The sequence below is a fragment of the Nerophis ophidion genome, linkage group LG20, assembly GCF_033978795.1.
Source record: "Nerophis ophidion isolate RoL-2023_Sa linkage group LG20, RoL_Noph_v1.0, whole genome shotgun sequence".
Taxonomy (NCBI): domain Eukaryota; kingdom Metazoa; phylum Chordata; class Actinopteri; order Syngnathiformes; family Syngnathidae; genus Nerophis; species Nerophis ophidion.
In genome coordinates, this window is record NC_084630.1 from 13,368,136 (window position 1) to 13,385,824 (window position 17,689).

Genomic DNA, 17,689 nt, shown 5'->3' on the forward strand with positions numbered 1-17,689 from the left:
GCTGTATAAATAAACATTGATTGATTGAAAAGTGAAGCGATGTGAATACTTTCCGTTGATCGTGATAATGAAAAGGATAAAATGCAGAACTGTATGACTTTTAAAAAAAATCAAGAATGACCAATTCCATTTCCAATTAAGTAAATGCTGTCCATCAACTTTAAAAAATGATTAATCAAACTTTTTAATTCTGATTAATCATGGTTAATCACAGGTTATTAATCGTTTGCATAATTTAATTACATTTACGGTGTACTGGTATTAGTTTTGTACTGTGATAATTATGAATAATTTTCGGTACTATACTGAGTCTGAAAAGTAACATCCACTGTAATGGTACCAAGTACAGTAGCGTATTTATTCGATACTACAATGATCACGTCGATATTTTTTGGCATCACAACATCTTCTTTCGTTTTACGAAAAAATATATTATGTTTATAAACTCAGGAAATATGTCCCCGGACACATGAGGACTTTGAATATGACCAATGTATGATCCTGTATCTACTTGGTATCGGATGGATACCCAAATTTGTGGTATCATCCAAAACTAATGCAAATTATCAAACAACAAAAGAATATGGGATTCTTACATTTTAACCAAAGTGTAGCTAGAACATGTTAAGAGAGAAAGTAAGCAGATATTAACAGTAAATGAACAAATAGATTAATAATTAATTTTCTACCGCTTGTCCTTAGTAATTTTGACTAAATAATAGAATGGAAAATGACACAGGGGCTTCACGGTGGCAGAGGGGTTAGTGCGTCTGCCTCACAATACGAAGGTCCCGCAGTCCTGGGTTCAAATCCAGGCTCGGGATCTTTCTGTGTGGAGTTTGCATGTTCTCCCCGTGAATGCGTGTGTTCCCTCCGCGTACTCCGGCTTCCTCCCACTTCCAAAGACATGCACCTGGGGATAGGTTGATTGGCAACACTAAATTGGCCCTAGTGTGTGAATGTGAGTGTGAATGTTGTCTATCTGTGTTGGCCCTGCGATGAGGTGGCGACTTGTCCAGGCTGTACCCTGCCTTCCGCCCGATTGTAGCTGAGATAGGCGCCAGCGCCCCCCGCGACCCCGAAAGGGAATAAGCGTTAGAAAATGGATGGATGGATGGAAAATGACACAATATATGTATGTATATATATATATATATATATATATATATATATATATATATATATATATATATATATATATATTTTTTTTTTTCACGTTACAGGCACGGCCATCTGACAGTAAGCATAACAGGGATATGGCCCTCAATGAAATCGAGTTTGACACTTTTGAACTGAAGTATCGTCATGCTGTATTTTGAATTGAAATTTTAAATCACTGACCGTATAACAACCTTTCAGGTAACCATTCGTCGTTAAGGTGAAAGAGCGTGTACGGTCAAAAGAAATGGCATGATTAATCTGTGTATACACGTGATTAATGCGATACATTTTTTGTGATTAATCACATGATTTGATTCATTATTTTTCACAGCCTTGGTACAAGTACAACAATAAAAGAAAAATGCAGAATAATAGAGGTATTCCCTCATTCACTTTTATTGTATCCAATTGATAACTCAAAGTATATCACAAAATAACAAACAAAAGGTGAAGTGAAGTGAATTATATTTATATAGCGCTATTTCTCTAGTGACTCAAAGCGCTTTACATAGTGAAACCCAATATCTAATTTTTACATTCAAACCAGTGTGGGTGGCACTGGGAGCAGGTGGGTAAAGTGTCTTGCCCAAGGACACAACGGCAGTGACTAGGATGGCTGAAGCGGGGATCGAACCTGCAACTCTCAAGTTGCTGGCACGGCCGCTCTACCAACCGAGCTATATCCTTAAAAAAAGGAAAAACTATACCATTGACCAGCTTGTGTCCAATAATTTAACACTAAATTACTGAACAAAATAAAATAAACTATTTACTACATTGGGGTGGTTAACAAAATACAAATTTTGCCAAAAATCAAAATTACAATTAAATTAACCTCTTACTTAGATTTTAGTGAATATAAGTAAGTGAATGCATTTTATTCATGCAGTACTTCTCACCGAGAGAGCTCACAAAGTGCTTCACATAATTAAAATACAAATACAAATGGAGATTATTCCACCCTCAACTCAGTTGTAAATATTTGTATGATTTTGAAACAATTAAATTAAATGAATATTTATGTTTGGAACTGAAAAAATCAGATTGAATAAAAAATCAAATCCTATGGCAATAGTTACTATTATTATTAAGGGTTTAACAAAGGGTCTTAACATCGACTAGATTAGATTTGGAATTTGTGGTTGCTAATACGATTCAGGGATTATATTTTTTCTTTTGGAACAATACGATCCAAAATGATTCAGTGAGTTGAAATCGAGTGAGTACATTTTTAGCAAAAATAAAACAAGCATATTTTGGACACAGCTAATTACGATTAATTTTATTTTAATCATATTTGTATTACTATAACTGTATTTATATTATGTTTGTTTAAATATTTATTGTCCTTTATTATCTTTATAGTGTCTGCTGAGATAAATAAGTCCTTTGGACACATGTAATCGAAAACCCCTGATCCGTACTCTATAGTCCAGGGGTAACCAACCTTTTTGAAACCAAGAGCTACTTCTTGGGTTCTGATTAATGCGGAGTTCTACCAACCAGTTTGAAACACACTTAAATAAATTGCCAGAAGTAGCCAATTTGCTCAATTTACCTTTTATAAATAAATTTATATATATGAAAAAATTGATATTTCTGTCTGTCATTCCGTCGTACGTTTTTTTTCCTTTTAAGGAAGGTTTTTTGTAGAGAATAAATGATGAAAAAAACACTTAATTGAACGGTTTAAAAGAGGAGAAAACACAAAAACAATAAAAATTAAATTTTGAAACATACAGTAGTTTATCTTCAATTTCTACTTTTTAAAATTCTCAATTCAACCGAAAAATATGAAGAGAAAAACTAGCTAATTTGAATCTTTTTGAAAAAATTAAAAGAAGAATTTATGGAACATCATTAGTAATTTTTCCTGATTAAGATACATTTTAGAATTTTTCTGACATGTTTTCAATAGGTTTAAATCCAATCTGCACTTTGTTAGAATATATAACAAATTGGACCAAGCTATATTTCTAACAGAGACAAATCATTATTTCTTCTAGATTTTCCAGTACAAAAATGTCAAAATAAATTCACCAGACTTTGAAATACGATTTAAATGTGATTCTACAGATTTTCTAGATTTGCCAGAATATTTTTTTAAAATTTTAATCATGATGAGTTTGAAGAAATATTTCACAAATATTCGTCGTCGAAAAAACAGAAGCTAAAATGAAAAATTGAATTAAAATGTATTTATTATTCTTTACAACGAAACAAAAAAATTACTTGAACATTGATTTAAATTGTCAGAAAAGAAGAGGAAGGAATTTAAAAGGTATATGTCTTTAAAAATCCTAATAATTTTTAAGGTTCTATTTTTTTCTCTAAAATAGTCTTTCTGAAAGTTATACGAAGCAAAGAAAAAAAATAAATTAATGTATTTAAACAAGTGAAGTCTTTAAAATATTTTCTTCGATTTTCAAATTCTATTTGAGTTTTATATCTCCTAGAATTAAAAATGTCGAGCAAAGCGAGAGCAGCTTGCTAGTAAATAAATACAATTAAAAAAAATAGAGGTAAGTGCTGCTATTTGAGCTATTTTCAGAATCGGCCAGCGGGCGACTCATCTTGTCCTTACGGGCACCGTGTTGGTGACCCCTGCTATAGACTATACAAACTTCATTAGCTCTTATATTAGATCTTATCAGGAGTTGCAAAAGATCCTTAATAAAGTGTGTGGTTAGTGCATGTCATAGAACAACACACTCTTGTCACCGAGACTTTAAAATTTAAGTTTCCCTCTTATTGCCGAGTCATCACATTACAAAGGGTAAAGATCCATGTGTGACCTTTGAGCTCCACGTTTATACTTCCGTCAAATAGTTTCCACGAAATCATTTCCTTTTTAGTCTTCCGAAGTATCTGTGGCCGCACAAATGTCTGGTAATTGCATCGGTATACTTTACGAACATCCAGAGATGTGTTGTTTGATTGCTGCATCTGCTAAATGAAGAAATTGTCTGACATTAATGTCTTTGTGTTTTTTCCATTCAGACGGAAACATGTCTCCAAAGATCACAGGAGAGCTGCTCAGGCAGCTCCGCCAGGTGATGAAGAACTGTAAATACTTCTCTGAACCTCTCCAGGCGTACATTGTTCCCTCCGGTGATGCACACCAGGTAAATAATTTTCTACCTCCTCTCTAGACACAATCACAGGCTGACAATACCACTGCTCGTCTGATTCTGCTCTGACCTTCACGATTAATTGTTGTTGTTTGCACGCCGCCCCTAACCTTCTCCTTGTGCACATCACGATGTAATGTTTTGGGACCGAGCGGTGTTTGCTTCAGCTGAACCATCCCCGTTTTGTATTCTCTCTGTCTTTTAGAGTGAATACATTGCACCATGTGACTGCAGACGGGAATTTATGTGTGGATTCAACGGCTCAGCAGGTACATTTTCTTTATGTGGGCTTGCTTTTAAAAGGACTTGTGGCCTATACTTAGCATGTATTTCATCACGTTGTTTGATCGATGATTTTTATGGTATTAAAATCATTTTTTTTCTACCATATTTTTCGGACTATAGACCGCACCGGATTATAAGGCACACTGCCGATGAGCGGTTCTATTTAGGTCTTTGTTCGTACCAAAGGCGCATTAAAGGGGTCATATTAATATTATTTTTCCTACATTTTAACCAGGGGTCACCAACGCGGTGCCCGCGGGCACCAGGTAGCCCGTAAGGACCAGATGAGTCGCCCGCTGGCCTGTTCTAAAAATAGCTCAAATAGCAGCACTTACCAGTGAACTGCCGCTATTTTTTGAATTATATTTATTTACTAGCAAGCTGGTCTCACTGTGCTCGACAATTTTAATTCTAAGAGAGACAAAACTCAAATAGAATTTGAAAATCCAAGAAAATATTTTAAAGAATTGGTCTTCACTTGTTTAAATAAATCATTTATTTTTTTACTTTGCTTCTTATAACTTTCAGAAAGACAATTTTAGAGAAAAAATACAACCTTAAAAATGATTTTAGGATTTTTTAACACATATACCTTTTTACCTTTTAAATTCCTTCCTCTTATTGCCTGACAATTTAAATCAATGTTCAAGTAAATAATTTTTTTTATTGTAAAGAATAGTAAATACATTTTGATTTAATTCCTTATTTTAGCTTCTGTTTTTTCCGACAAAGAATATTTGTAAAATATTTTTTCAAACTTATTATGATTAAAATTCAAAAAAATTATTCTGGCAAATCTAGAAAATCTTTAGAATCAAATTTAAATCATATTTCAAAGTCTTTTGAATTTCTTTTAAAATTTTTGTTCTGGAAAACCTAGAAGAAATAATAATTTATCTTTGTTAGATATATAGCTTGGTCCAATTTGTTATATATTCTAACAAAGTGCAGTTTGGATTTTGACTTATTCAAAACATGTCATAAAAATTTTAAGATTAATCTTAATCAGGAAAAATTACTAATGATGTTACATAAATTCTTTTTTTAATTTTTTCAATAAGATTCAAATGAGCTAGTTTTTCTCTTCTTTTTTTCGGTAGAATTTAGAATTTTAAAGAGTTGAAATTGAAGATAAAGTATGTTTCAAAATTTGATTTTCATTTTTTTCCTGTTTTTCTCCTCTTTTAAACCGTTCAATTAAGTGTTTTTTTCATCATGTATTCTCTACTAAAAAACCTTCCGTACAAGGAAAAAAATGTACGACGGAATGACAGACAGAAATACCCACTTTTTTATATATATATATATATATATATATATATATATATATACATATATATATACACACATATATATATATATATATATATATATATATATATATATATATATATATATATATATATATATATATATATATATATATATATATATATATATATATATATGTATGTATATGTAGGTGTGGGAAAAAATCACAAGACTACTTCATCTCTACAGAACTGTTTCATGAGGGGTCCCCTCAATCATCAGGAGATTTTAGAGAAAAAATCTCCTGATGATTGAGGGATGATTGAGGGAATCCCTCATGAAACAGTTCTGTAGAGATGAAGTAGTCTTGTGATTTTTTCCCCACACCTACATATTCGCTCTACCACGGTATCGAGCACTATTCTCTGGATAATCCAATCAAGACATATATATATACATACATATATATATATATATATATACATATATATATATATATACATATATATACATATACATGTATATATATATATATGTACAGTATATATATATATATATATATATATATATATGTATATATGTATATATACATATATATATATATATATATATGTATATATGTATATATACATATATATATATATATATGTATATATGTATATATATATACATATATATATACATATATATATATATATATATATATATATATATATATATATATATATATATATATATATATATATATATATATGTATATATATATATATATATATATATATATATATATATATATTAAAGGTTAATTGAGCAAATTGGACATTTCTGGCAATTTATTTAAGTGTGTTTCAAACTGGTAGCCCATCGCATTAATCAGTACCCAAGAAGTAGCTCTTGGTTTCAAAAAGGTTGGTGACCCCTGATTTAAACACTTCCTTGTGGTCTACATAACATGTAATGGTGGTTATTTTGTCAAAATGTTACATGGATTATATTTTAGAGACCGTTTTCAAGCCGCTTTCTGATCGTGTCTTCTGGATGCAGGGTTTTGCGGGTGGTGTTATTTAAGTGGCCCCACATTGACTGCGTCTTCTCGTCGTCTTTGTTGTACTGGTAATTTTTAGCACTTCCATAGCGAGTCTACTGATAGATATAAGTTCAAACTATATACTACTTTATATTAGAAATGGCAACAGTAGAGGATGAATGCCCCACAACAAGAAGATAGAGACAAAGAAGAAGCTCAGTGACTACGGCATGGGTGCGGACTACAATGGCGGAGGCACGTACATTTTTGGGATTTATGTATATCCCAAATACACATCGTCAGGTACCAATAGATAAGAAAAGTTGGTTTTGCATAATATTGCGAAAAACTCCACCTGATAATGTTTCCTAATAGGTGCCTTTTTGGGGTCTTTATACACACATCATAATACTTACCTGTATGCAGAGGTGGGGAGTAACGCGCTACATTTACTCCGTTACATCTACTTGAGTAACTTTTGGGATACATTTTACTTCTAAGAGTAGTTTTAATGCAACATACTTTTACTTTTACTTGAGTATATTTATCGAGAAGAAACGCTACTTTTATCCCGCTCCATTTATCTACATTCAGCTCGCTACTCGCTACTGATTTTTATTGATCTGTTAATGCACGCTTTGATTGTTTTGGTTTGTCGGACAGACTTTCAAAGTAGGATTTATCGCATGCCTGCGTTTCACCAATCAAATGCAGTCACTGATGACGTTTGACTCCGTTTCACCAATCAAATGCAGTCACTGTTGACGTTTGACTCCGTTTCACCAATCAAACAGAGCCAGGCGGTCACATGATTAACTGCACACTTTTTTTTTTTTTATAAACCTGTATTTATAAATTTCAACATTTACAATCAGTTGAAAGTAATAATCAAAGTAAGTACAAAAACAGTACAAAACAGTATAAAAACCGTACAAAACATTTCAAAGTAAATAAAAAAAAATAAAAAATAAATATATATATGTATATAAAATAAACAAAGTGCAAAGCCATAGGCTCACTCAATCTCAGTAAATAACTTAAATTTGGAACACAGCATCATCGTTTTCACAGCTTTCTGCTTGTTAGAGGTAGAGTGTTTTAATGTAAAGATCTAAATCTTTTTTAAAGGCACAAAAAACAGGTCGGGTATTGAGAAACTTACATTTATGAATATAAAACTTAGCCAATAGTATAATGAGGTTGCAAAGGTAAAATTCATTTAAAAAATTTTTTTCAATACAGTGTAAAACCAAATATATATTATTTGATACATATTATTGATTTAGTTGCTTAAGAGATATTTCTGGCTCTGAATTTGTTCATTCCTATTTTTATATTTTTGTGCATTACTTGTTGTCGTCATCATTAAACAAACAGGTTACTCATCAGTTACTCAGTACTTGAGTAGTTTTTTACTTTTTACTTTTACTTAGTAAATATTTGGCTGACAACTCCTTACTTTTACTTGTGTAATACATCTCTAAAGTAACAGTAGTCTTACTTGAGTACAATTTCTGGCTACTCTACCCTCCTCTGCCTTCTGCCTATATGTTGTTATTTTTCATAAACCCAGAGAATAAATCCTTGGACACAGGAGGACTTTAAATATGATCAATGTATCACCCTTTAACTACTTGGTATTGGACTGATACCCATATTTGTAGTATCAGTATCCAAACAACAGAAAAATAAGTGCTTAGTACATTTTAACAGAAGTATCGATAGAATATGTTGAAACAGAAAGTAACCAAAACAAGTAGATAGACAAAATAATACAATCAGAAATGACACAATATTCTACTGCATACATCGGCAAACAAATTAGGAGCCTTTGTAACACGTTTGCTTACTTACAACTAATAGAGAAATTGTGTAGTATGTTCACGATGTTATTTAATGTCAAAATGGTTATTTGATTGCAATAACAAACACATGTTTAATATATCATAATATCTGTTCAAATAAAGCCAATAATTACATTTTATGTGGTGCCCTTGATTTTGAAAAGTATCGAAAGGTATCAAAATACATTTTGGTATTGGTACTTGTACCAACATATTGGTATCGGGACCACCATATATTACATGTACAATGATGTGTATATCATATTTAGAATTACACGCTCCTGTATTTCAGTCGTGTGCGTGGAACTTACAAAATAACAATAGCTTTTACAGTAATAAAATACATGTAAACATAAAGAGCTGTGAGCAAAATTCCATTTGTAAAATAATATTGGCAGTTTGTATCAATATCATGGAGTAAGATACTGTACATGTTATTTGAAACCGTTGTATCATGTTCTTCAGTCTATCTGTCATAATGACAAAATGACATTTGTAAAGAACATAATGGCTGTATGTGTTTCCAATAATTTCTACAACTCTTATTTTTTGTGATAGAGTGATTGAAGCACAGACTTGTTGGTCACAAAAAAACATTCAAGTTGTTTGGTTCCTTTTCGCATTTATGCCACTGAAAATGTGAGCAAATCTGCTGGGTCAAAAGTATACATACAGCAATGATAATATTTGGTTACATGTCCCTTGGCAAGTTTCACTGAAATAAAGCACTTTGGGTAGCCAACCACAAGCTTCTGGCAACCTTCTGGTTGAGTTTTTGACCACTCCTTTTGACAAAATTGGTGCAGTTCAGCTAAATTTGTTGTTTTTCTGACATGGACTTGTTTCTTTAGCATTGTCCACACGTTTAGGTCAGAACTTTGGGAAGGCCATTCCGTAACCTTAATTCTAGCCTGATTTAGCCATTCCTTTACCACTTTTGACATGTGTTTGGGGTCATTGTGCTGTTGGAGCACCCAACTGCGCCCAAGACCCAACCTCCGGGCTGACGATTTTAGGTAGTCTTGAAGAATTTGGAGATAATCCTCCTTTTTCATTGTCCCATTTACTCTCTGTAAAGCATCAGTCTCTTTGGCAGCAAAACAGGCCCAGAGGATTATACTACCACCACCATGCTTGACGGTAGGAGTGGTGTTCCAGGGATTTAAGACCTCACCCATCCATCCATCCATCCATCCATTTTCTACCCCTTATCCCCTTTGGGGTCGCGGGGGGCGCTGATGCCTTTCTCAGCCACAATTGGGCGGAAGGCGGCGTACACCGTGGACAAGTCGCCACCTCATCGCAGGCCCAACACAGATAGACAGACAACATTCACACTCACATTCACACACTAGGGCCAATTTAGTGATGTCAATCAACCTGTCTTTGGAAGTGGGAGGAAGCCGGAGTACCCGCAGTCATGGGGAGAACATGCAAACTCCACACATAAAAAGCTCCCGAACCCGGGATTGAACCCAGGACTACTCAGGACCTTCGTATTGTGAGGCAGACGCACTAACCCCTCTTCCACCGTGCTGCCCTAAGACCTCACCCTTTCTCCTCCAAACACATTGCTGAGTATTGTGGCCAAACAGTTCAATTTTTGTTTCATTTGACATCACATGGACAAAATGGACAAAGATAAGACCTACGGGAGGAAAGTTCTGTGGTCCGATTTTGAGTAAGACGTGCACGTGTGTGTGTGTGTGTGTTATGCTGTGTAGGTACGGCCATTGTGACGGAACAGTATGCTGCCATGTGGACCGATGGCCGTTACTTCCTTCAAGCCAGCCAGCAGATGGATAACAACTGGACTTTAATGAAAATGGGTACAATTTAGTGTATTTGCCAAATATACTAAATACTGATTGGACATTTTGTTTTCAGTCTGTACTTAAGATACAACTATAGCAGTTGACAAAAGAGAGTTTAAACCAAACTCAGTTACAATTAATGCTTGACTTACTCATTGCCTTTTATTGTTGTACAGGGCTGAAGGAAACACCCTCTCAGGAGGACTGGCTGATTAGTGTCCTGCCAGAGAACTCCAAAGTGGGAGTCGACCCGTGGATCATTGCTGCAGGTATTTTGCGGTTTCAGTTTATATTTCAAAACACCCTGCTGGAAGAACGAAATGTGAATGCTTGCACATTTTATGATTCCTCAAAACCTTACATCATAGAGCTCATAATGTTCAAAAACTCATCCGCAGCCTGTCTCAATTTAGATACAGTACCAGTCAATTGTGCTATTTAATGAGAAGGTACTTTTATGCAATTTAGGTCAATAACTGGACCGAATGAATATAAAGTACTTTCAGTTGTCATATGCAGAGCTGATAAGTGTTTTCAACCTGTATTTGAAAATTGCCAATGTTGAGGCTTGGATCACATCTTGTGGAAGACTGCTCCAGATTTCAGGAGCATAAAACTGAAAAGTAGCCTCAACATGTCTTGTCCTGAATCTGGACACCAGCAGGAAACCACTTCCTGTGGTCTCCAGAGGCCAAGATGGTTCATATGGTTCACAAGGAGAACTGTTTTATTTATTTTTTTTCTGAGCAAAATGAAGCCAGTGCAGTAACATAAGGACTGGACTAATATGGTCATATTTCCTGGTTCTAGGTTCTAGTCGTGACTTGAGCAGCAGCATTTTTGATGTACTGCAGCTGCTCCTGTTTGTTTAGAGAGCCCAGTTAGAAGGCCATTACAGTAGTCCAACCAGCTCGAGACAAAGACAAAGATTGGTCTTTTTAAGTCTGTTTTGGACATTATTCTCTGATTTTGGCAATGTTTTCGGGTGGTTAAAAATGCTAATGGTATTGACTTAATTTTGCTGTTAAAGTTCAAGTGTAAGTCCTATATTACTTTGGAACTTTCTAACGTGATTACTCCTGTTTCAGGGAGAGGGTCTCAATGTAACTGTCATGTTTTGTGGTCACATTTTGATTGATTGATTGATACTTTTATTAGTAGATTGCACAGTACAGTACATATTCCGTACAATTGACCACTAAATGGTAACACCCGAAAAAGTTTTTCAACTTGTTTAAGTCGGGGTCCACGTTAATCAATTCATGGTAATTCAATTCATTCTGTTTGGTTTTGGACTCGTTGTGTATTCTTGTTTGTTTTTGTCACCATGACAACTCATTAGTTTTCACCTGTCATGTCACGCACCTACTCATGCACCTGTTAATCACCACAACACTATTTAAGCCTGCATTTGCCAGGCAGTCAGCCTGGTGAAGTCACCTTCTTCTCACCCTTGATACCTGATTGATTGCTCACTTCTTGCCATAGATTCATGCTTTTCACGTCACAGTAAGTGTTTTCGTTTTTGTTGTCCATAGTTCTGCCATTGTGCGAGGTTTTGTTTTCAGAGCCAAGTTTTGAACCTCTGCTGAGAGCGCCTTTCGTTTGTTCCTTTTTTTGAGTTAATTATAAAAGATGTCATTACTTTCACGCCATGTCCGGTCCAGTTATTTTGCACCACGGGAAAACAAACCACACCATAGTCCAAGTCAAGACAGTAACTAATAATAGATTATCTTTTCTCTTGTGGACTAAAGGCAGTGATTTCAGTTTTTTGTCTGAGATTTGCTGACGAAAGTCAGTTTGCAACCACTCACTGATCTGTTCCATGCAGTGACAACGTGAATCAACAGGATGAATATTAACCACTACTTTGGAGAAAAATAAGCATGTTGTTTTTTCAGGAAGGGTATGCAATTTTCTGATTAATCACGATGTCCTGAGCCATGGAAAACACTCTTTAGACAGCGAGGAGGCGTGTGGCCCCTGAGCCAGTCAGACTCTGTCATGTAATGCATGAGAAGTATTAATTTCCTGTTTACTGTTAATAATAGCAGCTTTTACTGTGAGGCACTAACATGGTAGGCAGTATTAACAGGACTGAAGTACTGATATCAACCAAAGCTCCTCATCCCACCCCCCGGATTGTAAATAATGTAAATAATTCAATGTATTTACTATGATGATTAACCTGTGTGATGACTGTATTATGCTGATGGTATATATTTGTACCATAAATTGATTAACGTGGACCCTGACTTAAACAAGTTGAAAAACTTTTTCGGGTGTTACCATTTAGTGGTCAATTGTACGGAATATGTACTGAACTGTGCAATCTACTAATAAAAGTATCAATCAATCAATAAATCAATCAAAAATCAATGTGCTAACGTCTCCGCTGTTGCTATTGGTGGAGATTTGCTTCAGGCTCGGAGGGGATCAAAATAAGTTATCACAGGCTGTGCGTGCTAATTTTTTGGGTAGCATTAACTTTCTTTGATGAAATATCCACTTAGCAACTATTGCAAGTTGTCCTATCGGCATCCTTTCTCGTTAATAACTCTCCAGCGTCCGTGTCCTCTCTGCGCTGTGTGTGGTGAAGTCATGCGGGCCCACATGCAGGAAATCATTAACAAAACTGACAAAGGATATCCAGGACTCAACACTGGAAGCCGGTTCTACACAGGCGTGACTGTGAGTGTGAAAGATTGTTTGTTTATATGTGGAGTGAAGTGAAATGAAGTGAAGTATATTTATATAGCGCTTTTTCTCTAGTGACTCAAAGCGCTTTACATAGTGAAACCCAATATCTAATTTTTACATTTAAACCAGTGTGGGTGGCACTGGGAGCAGGTGGGTAAAGTGTCTTGCCCAAGGACACAACGGCAGTGAATAGGATGGCGGAAGCGGGGATCGAACCTGCAACCCTCAAGTTGCTGGCATGGCCACTCTACCAACCGAGCTATACCGCAGTTTTAAATAAATAAAGAATAGTGAACAACAGGCTGATGATTTCATTAAATGCCTACTGAAACTCACTACTACCGACCGACCACGCAGTCTGATAGTTTATACATCAATGATGAAATATTAACATTGCAACACATGGCAACACGGCCGGTTAGTTGACTAAATTGCAATTTTACATTTCCCGCGGAGTTTCTTGTTGAAAATGTCGCAGACTGTCAGGAAATATTAGCTCAGCACCAGTTACGGCTAAATGTCGTCTCTTTTCATCGCATAATTAAACAATAATTTGGACATCTGTGTTGCTGAATCTTTTGCAATTTGTTAAATTAATAATGGAGACTATAAAGAACAATGCTGTTGGTGGAAAGAGGTGTATTGCAGCTGTCTTTAGTATCGAGACACAGCCGGTGTTCCTTTGTTTTTAACACGGAGCGGTCAAGCGAACATGTTTCTCTACGTCAACCAGCATATTTTTGGATGGGAAAATTGTGATATATATCTTACCGGAGACATCCGTGGATTATTCGTCCTCCTGCAGTAGCTGTTTAAAAGGCAGCTGTGAGCTTGGCTCCTCGGCTTCTCTCTGAGACACTGCGTGTTCACCGCAGCCATCCGACCTCGAGGTATGTCTTTACAATCTCACTAAAACACTATTAAAACAATAAGCAGATAAGGGATCTTCCAGAATTATCCTAGTAAATGTGTCTAATTACATCTGAAACGCTCACACTGCCGCCGCCCAGAGCCGTCGCTTTTTATTTTATTTTATTTTTTCTAGTCCTTCGCTATCAATATCATCATCCACAAATCTTTCATCCTCGCTCAAACTAATGGGGAAATTGTGGTTTTCTCAGTCCGAATAGCTCTTGCTGCTGGAGGCTCACATTATAAACAATGTGAGGATGTGAGGAGCCCTCACCCTAGTGACCTCATCGTCTGCGACTTCCGGTAAAGGCAAGGCTTTTTTTTATCAGGACCAAAAGTTGCGATTTTTATCGCGGATGATCTCTACTAAATGTTTTCAACAAAAATATGGCAATATCGCGAAATGATCAAGTATGACACATAGAATGGACCTGCTATCCCCGTTTAAATAAGAAAATCTCATTTCAGTAGGCCTTTAATGTGCCCTGTGTTAGGCTACAACCACTACAAACCCAGGGTGTGACCAGCCTCTCGCCCGAAGTCTGCTGGGATAGGCCCCAGTTTACACCCTAATGAGGATATAAAATGAATGTATATAAAAAAAAAAAAAAAAAAAAAAAATTAAAAAAATCACAATTTAAAGCAGAGAAAATCAGTATGCAGAGCCAAGATCTACTGTACTGTGTTTCTTATCAAGGAAAAGTATTATTTTCTTTCACTGTTTCTTAAAGTAAATCTTACCTGTGTTTCATGTCAGACCACTGGAAAACCATGTCCAAGGCGTTGACCAGTGCGGGACACTCTCTGGTAGCTGTGCAGGACAACCTCATCGATGCGGTGTGGACTGACCGCCCTCAAAGACCCAGCACACATCTCCGTACTTTGGGATTGGACTACACGGGTCAGTAAAACAGTTGTCATTGTGAGTGTTTGTAAATAAAAATGTTACTCTTACTTTGCCAAATATATTTTTCTAAATGAATTAGCACTTTTTTTATGTTGTCTGTCACTCACAAAAGTTATGTGAGACAAGCACATATGAGATTTCTTTTTTTAATTTATTCTAACTCGCAAATAAATGCTAGCAAGAGTCAGTTAACAAGGGAGGTAAGGGGAATGGCTGTATACAGCCTATAACTTTAAATCACTCTAAAAACATCCAAAAACCTCCTTCAACGTTTTATATTCTTGCTGTAAATGAATATGTAATGTGGTAATAGGCACATTCATAACATAACAATTACATATATTGCTTATTTTAAACATATGCAAGTGCATTCATTTCACTGACGCTTCACAACGTTCGCTATTGTCTTCAACAACAACAACACTACTAATCATGACAGATTTAATGAAAGCCAACGACTATTTAGGGACAAATAATGGTCCAGAACGTTATTTTTTTGAGCCTGATTATAAGGAATATGATCTACAAGTTTTAGAAGCTGAGCAATAAGCGGGTCCAGCAAGTAGCAGTATTGCTAAGTGATAAACAAGAAATGCAAACTTCGAACATAACAAAACGATCACTTATTGTAAAATTTCTGCTCTCACAGGGATACTGACAGATGGGATGTTCATATCTGCCAGTTTAGATGAAAAAATAATCATAATCCACCAAAGGTTAAAAACAAATGTGACTGCAAACAAGCGTTGTTTTTGTGTCTTTCTCGCCATCTCCGGGTCTGAGTTGAATGTCAAAGTTTTCCAACTTCTCGGTTTATGGTCGTAACCTTCTGCTATACAACTGAAGCACCAATCTATTTTGTAATGTATGGCAAGATCAAGGTGGCTTACAATGAAGTTAATGGGAGTCATCTATTGCACCCATGAAGCCTTCTAAAAAACATCTAAAAAACCCCAACAATACTCCATTTACATGTTGTGACTTGAATATTAGGCAATAGCAATATTGTTGTTATAAGGAACTATTTTCCGCGGCACTTTTACCACACAGAGATAATTAGTTTATGCAGCTATTAACAACTGAGTTGTTACAAGCTACCACCAACCCAAACCCCCCCCCCCTTTGTGAAACGGGTCAAAATGGCTAAAGGTTGCCAACCCCTGGTCTATAACTACACTGAGCTTGCACAGTTTGCATCTTGGCCACTGTCCTTTTTAAATACAGCGACCAGTGTAATACATCTAGAACAGGGGTCACCAACCTTTTAGAAACCAAGAGCTACTTCTTGGGTACTGATTAATGCGAAGGGCTACCAGTTTGATACACACTTAAAAAAATTGCCAGATATAGCCAATTTGCTCAATTTACCTTTAAAAAATAAATCTATATATATATAAAAATGGGTATTTCTGTCTGTCATTCCGTCGTACATTTTTTTTCCTTTTACGGAAGTTTTTTTGTTTTTTAGAATTTTTATGACATGTTTTAAATAGGTTAAAATCCAATCTGCACTTTGATAGAATATATAACAAATTGGACCAAGCTATATTTCTAACAAAGACAAATCATTATTTCTTCTAGATTTTCTACAACAATTTTTTTTAAAAGAAATTCTAAAGACTTTGAAATAAGATTTAAATTTGATTCTAAAGATTTTCTAGATTTGCCAGAATATATTTTTTTTAATTTTAATCACAATAAGTTTGAAGAAATATTTCACAAATATTTTTCGCCGAAAAAACAGAAGCTAAAATTAAGAACTAAATTACAATGTATTTAGTATTCTTTACAATAAAAAAATTAATTTACTTGAACATTGATCTAAATCGTCAGGAAAGAAGAGGAAGGAATTTAAAAGGTAAAAAGGTATATGTGGGAAATTCAAAAGACTTTGAAATAAGATTTAAATTTGATTCTAAAGATTTTCTAGATTTGCCAGAATATTTTTTTTAAATTTTAATCATAATAAGTTTGAAGAAATATTTCAAATTTTCTTCGTCAAAAAAACAGTAGCTAAAATGAAGAATTTAATTAAAATGTATTTATTATTCTTTACAATATATATATATATTTTTTTTACTGGAACACTGATTTAAATCTTCAGGAAAAAAGAGGAAGGAATTTAAAAGGTAAAAAGGTATATGTGTTTAAAATTCCTAAAATCATTTTTCTAAAATTGTCTTTCTGAAAGTTATAAGAAGCAAAGTAAAACAAAATTCATTAATTTATTTAACCAAGTGAAGACCAAGGTTTTAAAATATTTTCTTGGATTTTCAAATTCTATTTGAGTTTTGTCTCTTAGAAATAAAATTCTCGAGCAAAGTGAGACCAGCTTGGTAGTAAATAAATACAATTTTAAAAAACAGAGGCAGCTTAGTGCTGCTATTTGAGCTATTTTTAGAACAGGCCAGCGGGCTACTCATCTGGTCCTTATGGGCTACCTGGTGCCCGCGGGCACCGCGATGGTGACCTCTGATCTAGAAGGTATATGTATCCCACATAGTTGTCTTTATTTGTGTGTTAGATGGAAAAATAAATCTGGTCTTTTGGGTTGCCAAGTTGTGCAATTAATAGCTGAACAGTGTGCCGAGAACATTGATTAAAGTGAACTGTACAGGTGTCTTGCTTATTAAATTGCTGAGTAAACTCAGCTC

At 34.9% G+C, this 17,689-nt stretch overlaps 1 protein-coding gene across 1 annotated transcript in view; it reads left to right on the forward strand.

Moving 5' to 3' along the window:
- xpnpep1 (X-prolyl aminopeptidase (aminopeptidase P) 1, soluble) overlaps positions 1-17,689 on the forward strand; it is a 68,510-nt gene that overhangs the window by 4,663 nt on the left and 46,158 nt on the right. Inside the window, exons 3-7 of the mRNA XM_061880500.1 lie at positions 4,162-4,286; positions 4,498-4,561; positions 10,424-10,528; positions 10,690-10,782; positions 14,886-15,029. Of these exons, the coding sequence (XP_061736484.1) occupies positions 4,162-4,286; positions 4,498-4,561; positions 10,424-10,528; positions 10,690-10,782; positions 14,886-15,029 (531 nt within the window). The remainder of the gene's footprint in view (positions 1-4,161; positions 4,287-4,497; positions 4,562-10,423; positions 10,529-10,689; positions 10,783-14,885; positions 15,030-17,689) is intronic.